This window comes from Alosa sapidissima, chromosome 9 (genome assembly GCF_018492685.1).
Source record: "Alosa sapidissima isolate fAloSap1 chromosome 9, fAloSap1.pri, whole genome shotgun sequence".
NCBI classification, from domain to species: Eukaryota; Metazoa; Chordata; class Actinopteri; order Clupeiformes; family Clupeidae; genus Alosa; species Alosa sapidissima.
Genome location: NC_055965.1, coordinates 3,670,644 through 3,693,347, shown reverse-complemented (window position 1 = coordinate 3,693,347; position 22,704 = coordinate 3,670,644). Strand labels below are relative to the sequence as shown.

The following is a 22,704-nucleotide window of genomic DNA, read 5'->3' as shown; positions in this document are numbered from 1 at the left end:
TGACCTCTGATTTGAAAAAAGGAAATTCCGCCTATTGGCTTTTTTTTGTTAAACCACTCATAAGAGCCCAGAAAATAATCCAAACCTCATTATTACTGATGCATATGTGGTGTTTGATGTTGGCATACATATTTTGAACCATTATGTGATCTTGCCCTTCATTTTGGTTGATAAAATTCAAGATTTATGTGTAATAATGAGCAAATCTACGTTTTCAGAGACACGTGTTGCAGCACTAATTGAAATGCCCACTACCTCATTAATCAATGTATTTATACCTTCCTACCTCCCAGCAGAGACTTGAAATACAAATGATTACATAGGTCTGCATTGCTATGCTATTTACTATTTGTAAATGTACTATTCGGAAACACCCCACAATTCAGTAAATTAGTATTTTATTGAAACTACCAATAAGAGATATTCCAAGAGATCAAAACATCATGATTACCAATCACATATTACCTTTACATTCAAGGAATACCATATGAAAATTGTTCACATCACCACATGTACCCAGCTTAACATAAAAATTACAATTTTATAATGTCCAGGGCACATGAAATACATACAGTGATTTCCTGTGTATTAGCCATATTGTGTATAAGCCACAGGACAGTGTTTTATGCAAGTTAAAAGAAACAAAACCATATACCATATTAACTGCCCCCGTGTATTAACCTCACAGCTGAAGAAATTTTGCAAAATCAATGTATAAGCTGCAGCTAATAGTTGGGAAATTATGGTAATTGCATCACAGGTGCTAAAATGATCTACATTATACATTTCAGTTGTACTTTTGACTAGTAAGAATGTGGGAATGAGATGTAGGTGGTGCATAGACAGGACAAGAAATATAGTGCAGTGTAGACAGTAGTATACAGTTGTTTTGCAGAAGGTGGTTTAGAGTAGCATAAATTAAATATAAATATGTGCAGTGTATTAGCAGTTACTTTATAAGAGCAGAATAAATATGGCTATGTACTGTAATATGAACAATGTATGAACAACATGTACAGGTATGTGCAATGTAGTGGCGGTACCATTATAGTAGTAGTAAGAACAATATAGATATTGACAGCACATTGTCTTCAGGATCTTCTCCTCTACATACTTACAGCACACTGCCCCCACCTACCCACATACACACTACACACACACAGTCACTGCTCCACTCCCCTCCCGCCCACACACACATCTTCACTGTCATCACTCACATACATCATACATACAGTACTCTGCTTGCAATAGTAAGTCCCTTCACCATACTTGCAGTACACTGACCCCCCCCTCCCCTACATACACAGCACATTATTTCATCAGGAAGCTTCTCCAACACACATCCCCAACATACTTACAGCACACTGCCCCCCCCCCCCCCCCCCCAATACACAGCACATTGTCTCATGACATATTGCACACTCCCCACATACACAGCACACTATCCCATCTCCCTTGCCATCCCCCCAACACACACACCAAGACCCCTGGCAGTTGGGATAGCCCCTTGAGCCGTGGATCTGCCCAAGGTTTCTTCCTTGGTAAGGGAGTTTTTCCTTGCCTCTGTTGCTCTTGGGTGCTCCTTGTTGGTGCCCCCCCCCCCCCCCCCCCCAAATCCCAATCCTCCAGATACAGTTGGTGAGGATGCTCTCGATGTTGCAGCGGTAGACGTTCACCAGGATCTGAGGAGACAGATGGACCTCAGAAAGAAGAGACGCTGGTGAGCCTTTTTGATCAGGGTAGAGGTGTTGAGGGTCCAAGAGAGGTCCTCAAAGATGTGGACACCCAGAAACTTGAAGCTGGTGACATGCTCCACCTCAGTCCTGTTGCTGAGAATGGGTGTGTGTGTGCTAGCTTTAGACTTCCTGAAGTCCACAATGAGCTCTTTGGTCTTCTTGGTGTTGAGAGCCAGGTTGTTATCAGTGCACCATGATGTTAGGTGCTGGACCTCCTCCCTGTAGGCCGTTCATCGTTATTGCTGATGAGCCCAATCACCGTAGTGTCATCTTTAAACTTGACAATGGTGTTAGAGCCATGTACAGGTGTGCAGTCGTAGGTGAAGAGGGAGTAGAGGAGAGGGCTCAGCACACATCCCTGTGGTACACTGGTGATTGATGGTTGAGGAGGTGCGATTATCTAACCTAACAGACTGAGGTCTGTTGGTTAGGAAGTCCAGAATCCATAAGTTTGTTTTTTCTTTTATCACATACACATATATTGGTAGATGTTTTTTCTTTACCTTGACATGTTTCGACATATACTTCCGTCTTCATCAGAAGGTCACACGGTGGAGTAGTGTGACGCGTTTTTATCAGCTGATGTTGTTACGGAGGTGTGATCCACCTGTCAGTTTTTTGACAGGTGGACCACACCTCCTGCATGCCAGAGTCATTAAGCAGGAGAACAACCGATACCACCGCTGGATAAAGGAGGCGATTGAAATAAGAAAGCGGAGCCCAAAGACGATGAACAGAGATGAGGGAGCATATATGCTCTCCTATACCTGCAGCAGGAGTTGTGAGAATCCCCCCCCCCCCCAAGTGGTAGTGACGACCCCCTGTGGCTCATGGACTAATGTTAGATCAGTATGTGTCTGTGCGCATGATCCAAACAGACACAGCAGTTCATGATTTTGATCTTGAAATCAGAATTATATCTTGACTTTTGTGTACATAGCCTACATACTATGACTTTGCCATCTGTTTCATTTTTTAATATGTCAAATTTGCTGAGAAAGCAGCTATATAGTGCCACTAGTTTTACATAAGCAGCAAATAAAGAAGCCATACGCTCCCAAACCCCCCACAGATTGTCACATGATATGGCTACCACCATGAGGTGAACAATATACCACTAAAACCAAACAAAACTGCTCTCCTCCCCTACCACAACCAACACTATATAAAGTCAAAACTGCTCTCCTCCCCTACCACAAACAACACTATATATCTACATCTTGGCAAGTGACATAACAATTGTGGGCTGCAGTTACCACTACTCAAAGGGTAAAATAAAGTTTTAACTGAATGCACTTAATAAAGTGACGAAAGTGAATAAACAGCTGCTATGCAAAGTGACAAATGACAAGGAAAACATGCTGTAGTAGCACCCTACAAGCCAATTAAGATAGGTAAACCAGAGACAAACCGCAGCCACACTCACACAACTGAGGTTACCCAATATACAACCAAAATAAAAAGGTAAAAGTGGTAAGGCTGAAGTCTATCTGATTACTTCTTGGTTGGAATGCTCTCAAACCAAACTCAAGCCAAAAAACACAACTACCGGTAGCCTACTAACAAATAAACAAACAAAATCGATAAGAATTGGTGCAGTACTGAGAGAGCATGACCCATAGACTGATGACCTATCAACAAACACCATTCTCTCTGTTGACTCTGGCTCTTGTGCCCTATTGGTCCTGTTAGATCTTAGTGCTGCTTTTGACACCATTGACCACAAGATCCTTTTAAAACGCCTGGGTGTTGAAGTTGGTCTGCAAAGCACTGTATTAAATTGGTTCAGATCTTACTTAACTTCAGTGCATTTAGGCAATGCTTCTTCGTCATCTGCTCCCATTAAGTGTGGTGTCCCCCAGGGTTCTATTTTAGGGCCTCTATTATTTTCTTTATACATGCTTCCCCTGGGCTCCATTTTCAATCAATTCAATATTCGTTACCACTGCTACGCAGATGATACCCAATTTTATATACCGGTGGCCCCTGAAAATTCCTGCTCATTGACAAACCTTTTTCCTTTGTCTTAATGACATTAAGAATTGGATGGCTAACAACTTTTTACAGCTAAATGACAGCAAAACAGAAGTAATCATTTTTGGACCACCAAATTCGGTCAACAATGTAAGCAAGTCTCTTGGCCCTCTGTCTGTTAACCATCACAGTGTGGTCAAGAACCTAGGTGTTTTCCTAGACTCTTCTCTGACTTTTAATAAGCAAGTCAACAGCGTTGTCAAGGGAAGTTTTTACCAACTTAGGACAACAGCAAAGCTCAAGTCTTCTCTCTCCTACAGTGATTTAGAAATCCTTATACTTGCCTTTATTTCCTCTAGGCTTATTTATTTATTTATTGCAACTCACTGTATGTAGGTGTAAATAAATCTACTCTAAACAGACTCCAGCTGGTCCAAAATGCTGCAGCCAGATTACTGACTGGATCTAAGAAACGTGACCACATTTCACCTGTGTTGGCTAAACTGCACTGGCTTCCTGTGGAACAAAGAATTCATTTTAAAATTCTTCTGTTTGTTTTCAAAGCTTTACATGGTTTAGCACCTCAGTATTTATGTGATCTTTTAATTCCTTACTGTCCTCCTAGACCTCTTCAATCATCTTCCCAGCATCTTCTTTGTGTTCCTTCTGCCTCTCTTAAATCCAAAGGTGACAGAGCTTTCTCTGTCTATGCTCCCCAGCTTAGGAATAGCCTTCCTGATGTTGTGAAATCCTGCCCCACTATTAGTAGTTTTAAATCCAACCTAAAGACCTACCTCTTCTCCCTAGCTTTTAACACTCCCTGACTCCCTCACCTCTCCCTTTTTTTAATATATGTTTATATGTATGTATATGTATTATTATTTTTTTTTTTTATAAATGTAAATATAAATAATAATTTTTATTATTATTATTATTTTTATTATTTTATGTAAAGCACTTTGGTGCAATGCTATTGCTTTGAAATGTGCTATATAAATAAATTTGACTTGACTTGACTTGACCATTTGGGGAGTTACACTCATTTTCCACCTCCCCTTGAGTTAAACAATTGATTTTTACCTTTCTCCAGTTCATCCAGCCGTTCTCCAAGTCTGGCGATACCAGTTTTACCTCCAGCCTAGCATAGATCATTAAATCTGACTAGACCATTAGTTTCTCGCCTGCTAGCATCACGTTTAAAAGATTTCCAGGAATTTTCCTATTTAAATTAGAAAGTGTAATAAGACCAACGGAAAATGAAACATGGTGATTTTCTAGGCTGATTTGACATGGAACTATACTCTCATTCCAGCGTAATAATCAAGGAACACCATGGGCACGGCAGCACAATGACATCATGCAGCACCTGAAAATAGTCCCCGTAGGCCACACATGGCAACATGCGGCCCGCGGGCCACATCCGGCCCTTGGGCTTTCCCTGACCGGCGTAAGGTCCGTGAAAAAACAGTAGTCAAGAGCCTAGCATAGAGATAATGCACGCAAATCAATATCGATGCTTTTATTTTGAAAGCGACTGCTATTTGTACGCCCATACATTTGTGCGTGGATGCACACGACGTAAACACCCTTGCCTTTACGTCAGCGTGAACCCACAAAGTTTTGTGTCTCCTGTGTCTGCATTGCTCACCACCGCAACGGTTGTTAGAAAGTGGAACTCCTACTGCTGCTCGTTTGTGATACGAAGTGTTAATTTCAAAACGTTACTGACAGATAGACAGTTTACAATCGGATAACCCCATCATTGTAACCAAAATATGTCTGAGTTTATTTGCGAAGCTTATGTTAGCAAACTAGTATGATGCTACTACTCACAGGTTGCTTGAAGCAGCCGGCTCAACACACAGGGCGAGTTGACCCATCACTGTTTTGTGTATAAAGTTAAAGCAAAAACATAGCCTACATTTTCAAAATAGTTTTCTTTGTGCATGTTGATTAACTAATGACAGCCTAATATTGTCTGCTCCACATTTTCATAGTCTAATTCTGCATAGAGTTTAATGATGGTAATGATTTAATGATGAAATACTGATGAAATGGTGGCACTGGCCTAGGTTGTACTGACTACTTCACATTTTCATGGCCTAGCCTATAATTATATAGATATTGTACTACTTTTTTATATCAGTCTTTGAAAACTGAAAAAAAAAAAATAAACATGTCAATGTCAAAAAATCATTTTCGAGAATGAGGATTAAATACTGGACATCTATTAAATACTGCCGATTTTCCTTCATCTTCCTCACATTTTCATCTGTTCTTACGAGTAGTAATCGAAACCATATGACAAGAACAGAATAGAATTGAACATGATTGAGTTCAGACTTGAGTTTGGTATTTTGGGTCTGGCCCTTCTCAACACTCCCAGTTTGACATGTGGCCCCTTGGGGAAATTAGGGCTAGTCCACAAAAATGGCTAGTGCAAGGAAACCAGAATTGTTTGTGTGGACTGATGGTGAACTGTCAACTGTAGTCAACTGTAAAACTAATAAACTTTATTTTACGGTTTGTGAAGGGTGCAGTTCTGTCCTTTATTTGGCTAACGCAGGTAGGCCTACTAATCACCTTTACTTTCTTTGGTTGTAGGATAGTCCGTGATTCATATTAGTTTTGGCTATCACCGCAATTAGGCTACTAAACGCAAGGCTTACCCAAGTTCTAGGGTATTCTGTCGCCACATTTATAATATTGCTATAAAACCTTCGTTAGTAACAGTCAATACGTTTGCCTGCATCAAATCAAATCGCGCATTTGCATTCAGTGTGCTACCAGCTTAACGTGAGTTCTAAGCGTCTTTGTATGCTTATATCTGATTTCACTTGACTGTGAATGCATGTATATATGTTGTAAGACATGTACAATAAATGAATGACACTGGCACTACGCACAAATTAATGTAGCCTAAACTTACACCGCACTTTCCTAATAACTTAAGTTCTCTCGCGTCACTGACAGTAGCAGTAGAATGCATTAAAAAACACCGGGGAAAAACAAATTACACAAACACAAATTAATGTAGCCTAAACTTACACCGCACTTTCCTAATAACTTAAGTTCTCTCGCGTCCTAATAACTTAAGTTCTCTCGCGTCACTGACAGTTGCAGTAGAATGCATTAAAAAACACCGGGGAAAAACAGTGTTCAGTCCACCAAGTCATTAAGCTATCGGCGCTGCGCAGCATCAGTTGTGATATTTATCTTACGGAGTGTAATCGTAGGTAATGTCATGTATGAAAACTAGTATTGTTAGGCAATACTATAAGTGCAAGTCCAGGGCAGCTGAGGTGTGGCGATGACATCATCGATACGCAAGCAGGATGTGCGGTTTCGCTGTCTAAACGAATTCAAACGGGCTACGGTTTCAGATTTCTCCACTCTGGGACCAGGTTTCAGAAAAGTGCGGTTTTGGGCAGTGCGTTTACAGGATTCGTTTGGACGCTCGGCCAAGACGAAGCAAAACCTCTGCGTTTAACCTAAAAAGCGTCTCCGTGTGGACGGGCCCTTAGTTGCCCACCCCTGCTGTAGGCTAACTTCCAGCAACAAGGTTGAGCTGCAGCAGACGAATCGGTTAGTGACTGGATTATTACGCCTGAATGAGAGTATAGTTCCATGTCAAATCAGCCTAGAAAATCACGGATCTGTCATGGATTTGCACTTTTGCACTGCAGTTGATTCTCAATAATACGGAACAAACTGCATTCTGTATAATTTCAATACAGAACACATCTTTTTCCTTTCAAATACGGGATGATTCCGTATTTTACAGAACGGTTGGCAACCCTATCTACTGTGCACAGCCCCATGCTTTTCTGATGTGACGATGCTAGCATGTTAGCAGCGGTTAGCTAACTATGCAAACGTTAGTCATCTAAATACAAGTCTCCTCCAAGTGACAATCTTATTAGCCTATACACAATGCTGAGAACAATAAACATCCTTGTTTATCTAACTTACATTGAGTTGACTGTGTGGCTTAATCCACCAATAGTATCCGGCTGCAGAGCTGCAGACCATAGCAACCAATCTACCACCGCCGATCTACCACAGCGGATCTAGTAGTTAGCTCATGCATGCGCTGATGTTCTTTTTAACTCACCCTTGCGCTGATGTTCTCCTTAGCTAATAGCTTACGCTAACTTAGTGTCGTATCAACTTTTAATGGTCCTTTACAGAGAATGGATGAAAATTAGTGATTTGGTCACTTCATTTGTCATGCTCATATCAGTTGTAACATTGTCAAAACATTATCATATCAGAACATGAAATTATAACTAGCTGTTGGATGTTACACTAGCTATCCTGGCTAACGTTTATCCTAGCATCTAGGGCTAATGTTAAATTTGTCAGTTTGTAGGCTACGCTGTCCAGCAAATAAGTAAGCTTCAGTCAGCAGTCGTGCAAGGACATTACTAAGGCTAAATCTCACTATAATCACCAACTGTCAATACTCCTCAATACAATCCCATTGATCCGGTTTGTCTGGCTATTTCGCTGTAGCGCGAACAATTCATGACTAATGCACAGACCTCTCAAGTCTCACGCATTGAGCGTGAGACACACGCATTTCAATGACTTCACACGCTCACACGCCACACATAGCATTTCTCACTCCGAGAAATTATTAACTTGCCCGCACAGACATTTCTAAGGGCTATATCTTACAAACGTGTCACACAACGTTGCTGTCTGTGCGCTCATTCAGCTCAGAGAGCTGCTGTCAATACCTCCATGTGCTGGTCAGTTACTAACCTATCGGCCAATCAAAAAAAAAGGATTTCTCAACCAATCAGGAAATAGTTTTGTTTTGATGTGGGTCCGCAACGTGGAGACCGCGGAGTCGTGGAGTGAAATTAGGCCCGGTGCTTCGTCTGATAATTTGCTGAGCAGTTGATCAAGATACCGCGGACCAGGCTCGGACTGGTAATCTGTACAACCGGTGGGCCGGTAACCTCCGGGATTTAAAAAAAAAATGTTTTTAAAGTTATTTAGCCTATTTGCGGCCCGTCATGTATGCCTAGGCCTAGCCTATAAATGCAGTTGCATCCATTTGTCTTGGGGGGTGACAGGTCAATAATTTTGGCCTCTTAATGACAGGTCAGTGTGTGTTACGATCGCGCCCTCCTGCCCCACCCCTCAAGTGGATTTGTCCAAGCAGCCGCTAGTTCGAGTGCATGGTAGCCTAGGCTGTATAAGTGCCCTCCGCTAGCTGATGTTAACAGTATTGCAGTTTAACCGTAAACAGCAATCAGAGGTCTAGTTTTATTCCATTTTATAGACGTTAGTTGCACGCGCTACCAAGAGCTCATTTAGGCTACTGTACCTACTGTAGTGCGGTTTTGTCAACAAAAAAAAAAACTACGGGTAGCCTACAATTTTCGCACAACTTGGTGAAAAATTGTAGCGCAGGTTAAAGAAAACCCACTGATACTGATACTACTCAAAAGGAACTTCAAAGTATTTCCCATATAGTAGGCCTATCCTTTTAGCTCACAACGAAAGTGAAACTTGGAAAGTGGTCTCTCCACCGAGTGTTAGACGGTCCAGTGGTGGGACGGTCCAGGAGAAAATTGCCAGGTCCGAATTTTGCTCCCAGTCCGACCCTGCCGCGGACCGACAAAAAAAGAAAACAAACGTTTCTGCTATTGATGTCATTAAACATGGAGCCATACAATAAAGTGGTGGTATGAGCGTTCATTCAATGCAGGCGTCTGCGCGAGAGAAACTGAAACTAATCGAAAAACGTTGGTATCAAAGCTCCGCTTCAACCTGTTGAATGCTATTTAATTGTTTAACGACACTTAATAGAACAACGTTGATTTTTGGAACTTCCATAGAAACAGAGCCGAGACTGTATAATACACTGTATAGCACTGAATATTGTATAGTCAAATTTGAATATAACGTGGCCAAAAGCTATTGTAGCCTTCTTTCTATCTGTTAAAGATCAACAGATCAGTGATTTACGCCTATCTGCTCGCCAAAAAAGCTGGTATTGTGTTTCCTGAATCCTTACATTCAGGCATTCAAATTAAACTTCATTAAAAACATGTATTTTTTTCTCCATTGCCTACCCATGTATGATGCTTGCATGAGGGAAACATCCCAAAACAATAGCACCCATATAATTGTTGCTGTTTTGAGAAGTATTCTTCTTATGCAAGCATCATGCAACCATGCAAAAGCAATGAAACTAATTATCTTACATTAGTAAAGCAGTCCTCTGATGTGCATGTCACAAAACATTTAAGTGAAAGTGCATGTATAACAATATAGGCATAATAATGATTGTGATAATGATAATGACAATTTGATTTGGAGGGAGTGGGGTTGGGTACGTGTAGATGAGCCCTATGACCCCAAAGTCTGCCATGACTGGGCCTCAGGTCAAAGAAGTTTGAAAAAGGCTGGTCTACATAACCTGCATCAGATTGAGGTTTGCAGTGATGCGTTATTATTATTTATTATTATTTACTATAGGGTTCTAGAATAAATAAAACAGTGTGTTTGAAATAATGGAATTTGTGCTCTCTCATGAAGCTGGGTTGATGGGACATGGGGCGTGGTAGGGGGGGGGGGGGGGCGTGGCGCCACGAGTAGTTCAAGTAGACGTAGGACTTCCATGTACTTCGATCAGGTGGATCACTGTGCCAATGCAATATATATTATGCAATATAATTATTCTGATAATGCGACACATGTCGTTTGGCTGTCCTTTTCAACTCACATCACTATACAATCCAATAAAACCGGACAAAAATCACGGTTCCCAATGCATTCCTATGGAGCCATGGACTGAAGTTGTCGGAGTGTGTCTGCATGTGTGGAGCTACTGGACTTCCATTGGCTCATCTGCGTTCCATAGGCGGGGCTTGCGAAGAGTATGGTCAGAAGCTATTCATTCCCTTTTGGCTAACCAAATATTCAGCTGCATGTTCTATCATTGGTACACGTTGCCCTCTCCAATCACCTCACAACATGGCCTCAAACATGAACATAACTTAAAGGGGAACTTGGCTACTATTTCAACGTAATAAACCCGTTTAGAAATCATATGGATGGTTAAATGACCTGTTCCGGTGAAAATGGTGACTTTTCCCGCTGCCCCTAGCGTCCCCAGGCGGAAAACCAACCTTGCAACATTGAGACTACTGTCCCGGAAAGAGAAGTGAGAAACAAGAAACTCGTTTTAAACCTATGGTTTTAAATCGTGTTTCTTACCTTATAACATACACATTGTCTGCCGAACTTATGCTAACCGTTTAGCTAGCTTGTAAACAAATCCATGTGCTTTATCGTTACCTTTTTCCACAGTTTGAAATAGCATAATGCACAATTTCTCCAGCAGCGGGGGAAATCCTGACAAGTTTCCCTTTAAAACCTTAGATACATTGATAAATTACTACAACAATGAGTAGCCTAAAACATTTGTCTCACTTCTTCACTGCTTCTAGTCGTATACATGTAGCTTCAGAGCCTGTACAAGAGTAGAACCTCTGTCTTGCTCTTATTGTGAGCAGCTTTTTTTTTTTTATCTGTAGGCCTACTCTCAGGACACTGGAGCTCTTGGTCTACATATGATGACCTGGTTTGTAGACCAAATGATATACAGCTCTGGAAAAAATTAAGAGACCACTGCACACATTTTTCTGATGACATGGTACGGTTTCTGAGTGACATTAGAATGTTAACATTCTACATTAGAAGGATAAGAGAGCAACTGCCCTGTTGCATTCTTCACATGTTGCCCAACAACAGGATGTATTGGTATTCATAGATACAAAAGTGTCAAACCACATCTGCCTTAGCACAAGGCCTCACTTCATGTGAGAGCAGTCTAATTATTGTCTCTGCAGGTTTGCTCATGAGTGAGATGACAACATACACATTTAAACAGAGGCGGACAGAGTACACAGCTTAATTACTTGAGTAAAAGTACAGATACCCTTTGCTAAATTTTACTCAAGTAAAAGTACAACAGTCAGATGTCTACTTAAGTAAAAGTACTGAAGTACTTGCTTTTAAAAGTACTTGAGTATCAAGAGTACAGGAGTAACCTACATTTTCTAAATATTGCATTACTACTGCCACAGTGCTTACATTTATGTACAGAAACGTCCTACATGGAGTTATGAAAATTGTTAATGTTAACACCTTGGAGAATGTAAAATGAATTGGAAGTAAAATCAAGTCATTTTCATCTTTTTACCATGTTGCCAGGGATGGGCAGTATTTGTAATACATGTATTTAAAATATGTATTTCAAATACAAAATACTATTTTGTAATTGAAACACTTGAAGCGAAAACTACAGTATCATTAACTTGTTCAGAAAATTGAAATAGTCTGGCGAGGTGGGGCCATAGGTTGGCACATTCCCGGGATGGACCTGCTGCATCTTCATCCATTGTTTCGTCCATGGTTTCATCTCTTATCTAAATCTGACCATGGAGTTGACTTTGGCGGAAAGCTGAAGGTGATTGCTCATTGGCTGTCCCAGAGGAGCAGTGCGGTACATCAACTTTCCTTAACTTTACACACAACAATTATTACAATTTACAAACATTATTAAATGAATTAATTATTTAACCATGGAAACATCACAACTTCGTTAGCAAAGGTATAGGCCTAATAAACACGACTGAAATAAAAATAGTGATCATGTCAGAGGTCTAGCTATCTAAATTGAAGAAAATGTAAAGAGTTCATTTACAAAAGCAGATTAGCTGTATTTAATTATTTTTCTATTGTGAATTTATTAAATTTAAGTAATTCAATTCTAATATCAGTGTTTAGTTGCAATAAGCTTAAGTTGGGTTGTTTTGATTAGATCTATTTTTTACCTTATAGTATCAAAACAACCCAAATGCAGTTTGATTGGTATTACTGTACCTGAAATGCGCAATAGAAGATTATAATAATTTTTGAAAATTTGTAAAAATGAAGATGTCTGTTCATGTTGATACATACATTTATTCATTTAGCGTACACCTCTATCCAAAGCTACATGTCAATTATATTACAAGGGCCATTGTCCACGTAAAGTAGCAACTTGGGGTTAAGTGCATTGCCCAAAGGCACAACGGTGGAAGCCGGGAATTGAACACACAACTTTTTCTGAGTACTGCATGCGCCTTAACCACTATACGCTACCACTACCTTATACACAGGGCATGGGATTTATTATGACCGCAGCTAGCGAAGCGGTCATATAGGGATTGTCAAAGTTTTTTTTTTTTTTTTTCCCCCGTCATCTACTTCCTAAATGTTTGGTCAACGATACCCGGGACACCGAACCACTGGGGCACATGAAATTTGGTGGGTATGTAGCCCCACTAGACTTTTACGGAAAAAAATCTTTTCGGGGGCCACTCCCCCCACCCCCTCCCGCGCTGGGCCCCCCGAAACCCAAAAAATGCAGTTTTTCCTAAATAACTACCTGAACCGTGGCACCGAGGATGAAGACATTTTTATGGTATGTTGGTCTCAAGGGCCCACATCAACCTAGCCCATAATCACTCATTTGTGATTTGCACCCCCCCGGTCATTCTGCTTTAATCGCCCCTCTCTTCAGTTAAGATGTTCAGAACTGCACCAAATGTTATGTGTATGATTAACCTGACATTCTCTGGGGGTATGCCAAGTTTCGTAGAATTTCATCCATAGGGTCTAAAAAAATTAAATAAAGTGTACATTTAGTGACTGTACACTCATTGGCCTGTAGATGGTGGTGCACACATATACACGCACACACACACACCCACAGGCACGCACATACCATCAGTATCGGCAATTACAACGGCCGATACATAATTACAAATTCAGTAGGATTAAAGGAAAATCAAATATTCATCATAATAATTTGGCTGCATTTCCAGTATTGGCGTCACATAGTCGTTTGTCCACCAGATGGCGCATCGTTGCAGTGAGACGTAATTTTGTTGGAAGTTAATCTAAAGTGGGTTGGAAAGACACTACGCTTCCTACAAGGACAAGACTGTAGTTTACCGCAGAGAACGTCTAATAAGGGTAGGATGATTTCTGCAGGACATGTAATTCCCATTTCTTCTTAAAGCCGAAATAAATCTGAGAATGTTTATCGGACATGCTTGGTTTTTACTGCAGGTAGGCTACGTTAATCTTAAATTATATCAATAGCCTAGAGTAGGTAAAATAATGTTACCGTTAGCATTGGTTGAGTGATGGAGGCCAATTTGATTATTGATGTATTTGTAGAAAACCATAAATGCGGTTATAGGCTACCAAGAAAATTGATAACAGCACTAATTGCATCTTTCGACTGTCATCTCATTTGCTTATGACCATAACCTAGACTACTAACAGGAGCTAAGTGAGTTATGTTTTGTCATAAGTCCCTCTATGCATTTTTGCATTTAGAATAGCTCTGAAACCGGGGGCGAACACGTCGCAGGAGGGGCGCCAGTGCATGGATATCTCAATCGCAAAATTAAACAATATTTCTATTGGGCGCCTACCATGGACTAGGCTGCAGGGTTCTCAAGTTTTGAGCTCAGCTTGGAGTGAGATTTTTTTTTTGGGGGGGGCACTCACTAAGTGCACTATTTACTAAGATGAGTGCACCATGTACTAAAACTAGATGTACCGCAGAGCGGTACAAAATATGACCGCCGCCCAGTCCAGCACATTTTTTCCACAAAAAGAAATCACGCTGAAAGGCCTATATGATTCTAACTGTCTCACTAAATTGCATTATCCACACTCAATTCTCACTGGTATCTGCTAGACAACAAGTACCAAAACATGATTAGTTCATAGATTTCACATGTAAAATTAATTTTATACAACCCCACCTCCATCTTGCCTGTTCATAATTCTGAGAAATTCTTGATTGTTTGTGTTATGTTTATGTTATGTGTGTGGGTGTGTGTGTGTGCGTGCTTGTGTGTGTGCCTGCGTATGTGCCTGTGCATGCAAGCGTACATATGTCTACTGTGTGAGTATGTGTCATACGTATGATTACTTTGAATGTATGTGTGTGTGTGTGTGTGTGTGTATCTGTTTGTGCACATGTGTGCACATGAAATGGGTTAACATGACCCCTGGAGGCAAACATACGGAAAAAAATGGTCATCCTAGGCCCTACAGTTCTCAAGATATTCACAGAGAACTGTGTCTGCCCTACCCTCCTTTCGGGGGGTCTAGTCCAGCGGGGGGGCTACAGATCAAAACGAAAAATTACGGTTCCATGCTATCCATGTGGGGGTACATGCCCACCAAGTTTTGTGTACCCCGGTCTTTCAGTGTCCCGGGAATCCTTGTTGGTGTACGTCACTAAATGTACACATAAATTATTTTATTGTAAGGCCCCCCATGAACGAAAGTACACAAAACTTGGCATGCATTCGGAGGGTGTCATAATGATCCTACACTTTCAATTTCGTGCAGTTTTGACCATGTCAGCCAGAGATATTGTGATGAAAACACCTAATGTTTTGCTTTTTAATTTTTAACTAGGTTGTTTAGATATTTTATAACAATGCTACAAATTTTTTGGCAAGTGCTACAAATCTATTCCAGTAGGCTACTTTGTGTGCGGCCCGCAAACACACATTCCAAACAAGCATACACAAAAGTTTGTGTATGGGGGATGGAGTAGAAGATGGAGACAAATTCATTAATGTGATTTATTTTCGCGGAATGGATGTACAGGACTGAGCGGCGGTCATATTTTGTACCGCTATGCGGTACATCTAGTTTTCATTCACATTAAGTGAGAGAAGAGCATCAACTCCTTTTGCACCATGGCCTGGTGTTATTCACCCCCATTACACTTTCCCTTCAAACTAACGATGAAGTCCTCCTATTGCCCGCTGCACAGTTTGCCTATGATTTCCATGGTAGTGTAAAAGTCATACGTCTTCTTGATATATAAAACTTGTGGTGTTTGAAAATTAAAAAATATTTGGCACATGTGTCATACTTGGCAAAAAGCTCTTTGGTGTCAAGGAGAGTGGCAAAGTCTTTACTTCTTTTTAGTTTCTTGGTGTTTAAGCCCCCAGCATTGTCTTCAAGGCAGCGCTGCCTAGAAGCCATAAGGTTAGGCATGGGCTAAGGGTTAGGATTACTGTAGGTGCCTTCAAGTCGACGGTGGCAGCGCTGCCTGGAAAACGACGTTGGGGGCTTAAAACACCATCAAGCTTCTTTTTGCCAAAAAATATTATTTTAGCTTTTTCTGCTGATGAAAAGTTTGAGACATCCAGTTGTTAATTTGGACAAAGAGATCCAAGGACACATTGTCATTCATTAGTCCTTCAATGGCAGGGCTAATTAAATTAGGGTGTCATTGGTATAGCTGTGATAAAGACTGCCTTGTTTGCATTGTTCAGACATGTGTGGAAGATCTCTTTATGGATTTAATCTGAACTGAAGCAAAGGATATTGTTAAACATCTTGGTGCCTTGATCTAAATTTCAACATGCATCATGAAAACAATTACTAAATCAGCTTTACCACCTCAAAAACATTGTCAAACTTAAAGTTTTATGTCAAAAAATAATTCAGAAAAACTAATGTCTACATTTATCTCTAGCAGGGTTGATTACTGCATGCATAGGCTTTTCACAGAGCTTCCTAAAAATGCAACAGCTATGCAAATACTACTAGGACTGACCACATTACAGTGGCTTCTAACTTTAAAGCTGTTAATGGAATGCTTCCTCGCGTCGTCTCTTATCATCATATGTTAAAATCTGAAAATCTGTTTCCTAGCTAAATTATTCATTCATCATGTTCTCAATGTTTTTCATCTATTTTGTTTGTTAATCATTTTAAAGATATGACATATTAGTTTACATTGTAGCTTTCCTTTACATATACATAGCAGGCATCTCAAGAGAAAACAGTCAGTCAGGCAAAGTGATTCATTTTTACATGCACTGTTAGTCATGCATTGTTTTCAAAAAGGTCAATTATTTTCAACAACACAAGTCTTACAGGAAACCAGAGAACCACAAGCTAGCGCTTACCCCTGAAACTCACTGACCTTATTTTGTCTCAAATAAGACATGAGGCAAGCATGAGGCATAAGGCATCTGCACACCTCACAAGTGTTTTGATTGATCAAGCCAATCAATATTTACATTTATTTGATCAAAAAACATTCAATATCAGATACATTTATCATTATATACGTGCAATATTCAGCATTCAGCATTCAGACCACAACAAGTCAGTTAAATCCCCAGTTGTGTACAGTACAGGTGATGTGCTGCTTGACAGATTGGCATATAACCTTACACATTCATATTTACAATCATACGACAAAGACAAATCTTGACATAACACAAGGTGGACATTCAGTCTAAAGTTGTTGTTGTTTTATAAAACTATAGAAGGTTTATATTATTTGTATCATTTATACATTGATAAAAGCTAAAAGACTTCTGAAACCAAAGAAAGCTAAAACTTGTCAAATCAAAGCAGGTGGTATACCAGTGGTGCTGTTTCCTGGGTGTAGGTGACAGACTAGGCGTAGTTTGGGGAGCGCATGTAGGCAGGGTTGAGCAGCACCTGGGCAGAGGCTTGAGACATAGACGTGGCCCTCTGAGGTCTCATCTGCTCATACACAGAGTCAGAGCGATGAGCTGGGAGTCCAACACCAGACTGTGGACGAGGCTTGTAGTTTCCATTCTCTGAACAGCACCTCTTCACCTGTGAGGATCAGACAGAAAGAGGGAGAGAGAAAAGAAAGAGTGGGAGGTGAAGATGTGAGATTACAACCCCTTTGAGAAGAAAAACAACTTGTTGTTCAGTATGTAGTCAGTCAGTTGTTTTGCATTGTACACTCTGCTCTTTCAATTGGTTTCTTCACTGCCTCTCTCTCTGTTTGTGTGTGTGTGTGTGTGTGTGCGCGTGTGTGTGTGTGTGTTGTCCAACTGCATGGGCTGTGAGTGTGATGAAGTCTTGGTGCTGGTGTGTGTGTTTGTGTGTGTGTGTGTGTGTGTGTGTGTGTGTGTGTGATGAAGGTGCTGGTGTGTGTGCACTCACACAGATGAGCAGGATGATGAGGACGAGCAGAAACAGGGAGCAGGCAGTGATGGCCGACACGACCAGCAAGGTGGACATTTGGATGGGCTCTTCAAAGAGCTTAGTCACTGGTCCATCAGTGGGACACTCCTTCTCCACCCCTGTGTTAATTGCACATAATTAGTCCACATTTGATTCAGCCGGACACTTGTCTAGGTCTCTTAATCCATGTATAGGAAACTAACCCCTTGTGACAACAAGGACACTTTGATGGTTATGGTTATTGTATTTAGAAGATGCTTTAGTCCAAAGTGACTTACAGAATATGCACATTACAATAGTTAACAGTAAACAGTTAAAAAAGTCAAAAAATGGTAAACCCACAACATAGTAATAATAATAATATCAATACAATATCAAATATCAATAATGAAAATAAACAAAAAACATTAATGTTCATGATGGGAAATTGTGTGTAAATTCCTGTATTTACTAATCGCATATTTAATTTCAGATATCAAAAAAAGCTTACCATCTACCACCAGCAATGTTGGGTTGTTGTTGCTTTCAGATGGATATGATTTTGATCGATCAAATCTCAAGTACTGGCACCAGAAAACTCCAGTGTCATTAACGGTCAGGTTGCTAACTGTGGCATGCAGGTTTGAAAAAAAGCCTGTAACCTTTATCCTGTTACCGAATGGTAACCTGGGACTGCACTTCATCCCAGGAGTGAGATAGAACACCTCCCGGGTTGTGTGATAGGTTTGATAAAGGTACATTCCACCTTGATTTTGCAGATGAGTGGAACACTCAATTTCAATGTGCTCCCCGACCCGTCTCCATTCAACTTTGTCTGCACTCAAACCTTTAAAGAGAGAGACACATGAGAAGACTGTTATCATTTATGTCAATTTCATGGTCATATCATGCTAGAACGTGTACTACACACTTGTAGATCAAATTTCAATAACTCAACAGTTTGTATTAGTTTTTAAAAGCAGACAGGTTCATAATTTGGCACGATACCTGTGAGAAAACAGACGCAGAAACAGACCAACAGCAGGATGTGATGGTATCGCCGCACACGCTCCATCATCTGTTCTGTAGGGCTTTGGAGGTTCAGCCTGATGATACCTCTTCACACAGGAAATACGCACACACAAAGGGGAGGTATAGGCTGTGCTTTCCTTTGCTGAACTTTTCCAGTCAACCGTCGTGCCGTGTTGTATTTCTCACAATGAAGCAAAACTGCAGAGTAGAGCTACCAGTAAAATTAAGCAGGTGAAATTATGTTTCATGATATACAGTAGCCACAAATAGTTGTGATGATGAATACATGAAGGCATTATAACTGTTGCACTGGCTGAGCATTGCATTGAGTGTACAGAGGAGTGCTACACACAGCAAGTTGAAAAGCACAAGACAAAGAGGCACTTAGGAACCGTCTCTTAAACCCATTGAAGTGGGAAATTCGCTGTTTCTGAGTTTGAAGTCTCCTTTCCCCACTCTCTATGTCTCTCTCTCAGTCAAAAGAGTGCACACACACACACACACACAGCCTCGCTATCTTTCTCTCAAAAGCACACACACACACACACTCTGTTTCGGTCTCTCACTGACGATGACATTCTATCAGATATTGATGATCTCATGCTGCAGATGCACAAACTCTGTTAAAGAACTCGTTGTCATTGTATTTGATTAGATCTGTGTGTCATTGTGAGATGGATGTGGGGGAGTACACTGTGTACTACTCAACAGGTGCTGTCCGGATGGGAACTCTTTAGCTAAGCAAGATTCACCTACAAAATGTGTTACTTTCCGTTGTGAGCTATACAATGGTTCTGATATGTACATCTGCTTGATTGTTCCCTTCATCGGATGACCTTCTCTATTTTGATACAACCAAATGTCAAGCATATACTGTGTATATTGATACATGCTAAGGCCAATCATGAGGTTATATACACTGGTTGATTCATATAATACACTTTGAAGCTTATGAGAACACTGTTGTTGTTGTACAACATTTGTTAGTGTGTTACTCCTTGTTAACTAGGGCATTGAGCATGTCAGAATGGCGAGGGGGGCGGGGGGGGGGACAATAGGTTACAGAGGTTGAACCAAGGAGAGTCGTTCTGGATACATCGCCTGAATGCTATAGAATATCCTGGTCTAAATGAAGACATCGATTTCACTTGTTTTTTATAGTGCTGTAGGCCTACTGATGTAAATGTCACTGTATTTTTAACATACATTTTTTTTATTTTACATTTCTTTTTTTCCTTTCTGCTGTGATGTGCAAAGGGTCACCTGTTGTACAGGGTCTACGTCTTTTCTGGTCATATGACCTCTTGACCCTATATGGGTGAGGCCTAAGTCCTCATTCACTTGTACATGCCCTGATGAAGACCAAGTGTGGTCGAAACCTGTTGGAGTTTTATGCTATGGATTAGCCAGTAACAAATAAAGGCTTTTTAAATATACCTTCCTCAGTCACCTTTCCTGGAGTGCCTGGATTGCTTTCCTTCTCATGAACTGATCCCATTTTCCAAGAGCACCCGCTACGAGGATAAAATCTACGCATTACAACCAAGAGCTACAGTACCAGCCTCTTTTGCTGAAGTCATTTGTTAGTGTGTCTTATGTCTTTCCAGGCCAGAACTTTGACTCTTTTCCTCAGAGCTCATGGCTTAAGTGCCCAGGAATACAGGAGGGTATGCCTACTGAATGCTAGAGAGATGCTGGAGAGAGTTTGTTCCCAAGGTACGCAAGGAATATAAGAGCTGTATTCGGAACACACGGAAGTATTCATTTTCTTAACTTAACAACTTAATAATGTGATCATCTTACCTGTCTACTGTCTTGACTGCTGCACACAATGACAGTGATATGAGCACACCTGGAATATACAGCCTACAGGAGACATTGCATGTGACAGCCTAGACATGGACACTTTTGATTGAAATTTCATCTTTAATGATGATACGTGCATATCTGTCTGTATTGTAGTGTGTTGTGTCTATTGTTGTGTGGTATGTGATCTATGTCTGCAATCAAATTGCCCATTTGGGACAAAGAAATAAATTGAACTTGAACTTGATAATAATCATATCTGATGAATATTCAATTATGATATTATGAATATGTTTTAGTGATTTCTGGAGAGCTCAATCTCCTGTGCATCTGCATCACTGGTGGTTGCACAGCATGTCAATGCCTTCTTTTTTTTTTGCAGAAAACCTTTCACTCCCCTTCTTCTGATCTTGACTCTCCCTGAAAAAAATGTAGAAAGGTTCAATCACTGATCTCCACGTAGAAGGTTGGGGTAAAATTATGTCGTAATGTTGACAGCTTACCAGATAGTGGATGTGCTTCTATCTGCACATCCTTTGGATCATTAGATGTGATTGTCTGTGATTTGTTGTGGACACACTGAGAGCAGGAAATTACACCAGATCATCAAGCTTCTTAATTGCTTAGGGAAGACTAATAGTGCAACAGTATTGCATGAAAATGGCAAAGATTTGCTGTAATTAGTACTTACAATGTGATTGACTCTGTCAAAGGCTTCAGCCTCATCTACCACTTCCCTTCCTGGAACTTGTGAGCGTACTTAAGAGTGCACGAGATCAGTAAGAGGACGTGAAGGGGGCTGCAGACCAGCTGAGACGTCAGAGAGGTAAACCTCAGCACGTGGACCCAACGTCAGCGGAACGTCTCCTGCAGAGAGACGAGGAGGTGGTCTCACAGACTGTGAACCATCTGGGATGGGAAACCCAGGAGGTGTCCGCACTGCAGGTGGATTACCTGGGATAGGAAACCCAGGAGGTGGTTGCACTGCGGGTGAGGCGTTTGGGGTGGAAATTCCAAGAGGTGGCCTTACTGCAGACGTGGGATCAAACTGAAAGCCCTGCTGACGTAACAGCTGGGAAAGAAGAGAAGGTGGTCACACTGAAGATGAAGCATCTGTGACAGAAAACCCAGGAGCTGTTCGAACTGCAGGTCAGAAAGCCAAGGAGGTGGTTGCACTGCAGGTGTTGCACCAGGTACAGCGAACCCAAGGGTCGGCTTCACTGCAGGTGTTGCACCAGGTACAGCGAACCCAAGGGTCGGCTTCACTGCAGGTGTTGCACCAGGTACAGCGAACCCAGGGGTCGGCTTCACTGCAGGTGTTGCACCAGGTACAGCGAACCCAAGGGTCGGCTTCACTGCAGGTGTTGCACCAGGTACAGCGAACCCAGGGGTCGGCTTCACTGCAGGTGTTGCACCAGGTACAGCGAACCCAAGGGTCGGCTTCACTGCAGGTGTTGCACCAGGTACAGCGAACCCAGGGGTCGGCTTCACTGCAGGTGTTGCACCACGCTGAGAAAGCCCAGGAGGTGATCGCACTGCAGGTGAGACAACTGGAGTGGGAATTCCAGGAGGTGGCCGCACTGCAGGTGGATTATCTGGGGTCACAAATCCAGGAGGTGGCCTAGAAGGCTGACACAAGGGCTGAAAAAGCTGACCAACTTCCACTGACACATGTTCGCTGATGGTAGCCAAAAGAGTCCCATTCCGTGCGCTTAGGAACTGCTTCATGTCATCCGGGGTGTACAAGGACTTGAGGAGCTTCTGATGAATGGAGTGGGTCATCCTTGTGGCAGCAGGGCGGGAGTAACGGGCATGCGTGTTTGCATAGGCGTGCATAAATAGACACTAGGTGGTGCTAAAGCACTAGGAAGTTTGCCCTTTATCAACGAAAATGCCCTTTTGAAACTTGTTTTTTTTTATTATTATTATTATTATTAATATTATTAAGATTTTACTGAGGTCGGTTTTGAAATTATCTTTTGAAAACCTGAGCCATTAAAAACGACTGAAACAATGTCCCGAAATGAGCCACCTCCTTGCGCACATCCGACCAGCCTATCTCTCTTCCTTTGTCACGTGAACTCGCGCGGTCGCGCGCAGGGCACGCCAGATG

At 41.3% G+C, this 22,704-nt stretch overlaps 1 protein-coding gene across 3 annotated transcripts; it reads right to left on the bottom strand.

Moving 5' to 3' along the window:
* Positions 1-16,835: 16,835 nt before the first annotated feature.
* On the bottom strand, positions 16,836-22,498 carry si:rp71-81e14.2 (uncharacterized protein LOC100002239 homolog). 3 transcript variants are annotated; one of them, XR_006033867.1, is made up of 7 exons: positions 21,546-22,498; positions 21,283-21,458; positions 21,095-21,170; positions 18,762-21,011; positions 18,265-18,600; positions 17,754-17,893; positions 16,836-17,417 (listed from the first exon to the last, which is right to left on the bottom strand). XR_006033867.1 is itself a non-coding variant. In XM_042103020.1 (7 exons), the coding sequence occupies exons 3-6, from the start codon at positions 18,829-18,831 to the stop codon at positions 17,232-17,234; spliced, it is 732 nt and encodes a 243-aa protein (XP_041958954.1). In that variant the 5' UTR covers positions 18,832-21,011; positions 21,095-21,170; positions 21,283-22,429; the 3' UTR covers positions 16,836-17,156; positions 17,205-17,231. The 3 variants fall into 3 exon arrangements, 2 of the variants coding, with proteins under 2 accessions (XP_041958954.1, XP_041958953.1); XM_042103020.1 differs by having other exon boundaries at positions 16,836-17,156; positions 17,205-17,417; positions 21,283-22,429; XM_042103019.1 differs by having other exon boundaries at positions 21,283-22,429.
* Positions 22,499-22,704: the final 206 nt, after the last annotated feature.

Bases quoted from the DNA above. Each gene is read 5' to 3' on its own strand.
- si:rp71-81e14.2 (XM_042103019.1), bottom strand. From the start codon at position 18,831: ATGATGGAGCGTGTGCGGCGATACCATCACATCCTGCTGTTGGTCTGT. The intron at 18,601-18,761 runs GTATCGTGCCAA...CTCTCTTTAAAG, and splicing joins CTGCGTCTGTTTTCTCACAG to GTTTGAGTGCAGACAAAGTT. The intron at 17,894-18,264 runs GTAAGCTTTTTT...CAATTAACACAG, and splicing joins AACATTGCTGGTGGTAGATG to GGGTGGAGAAGGAGTGTCCC.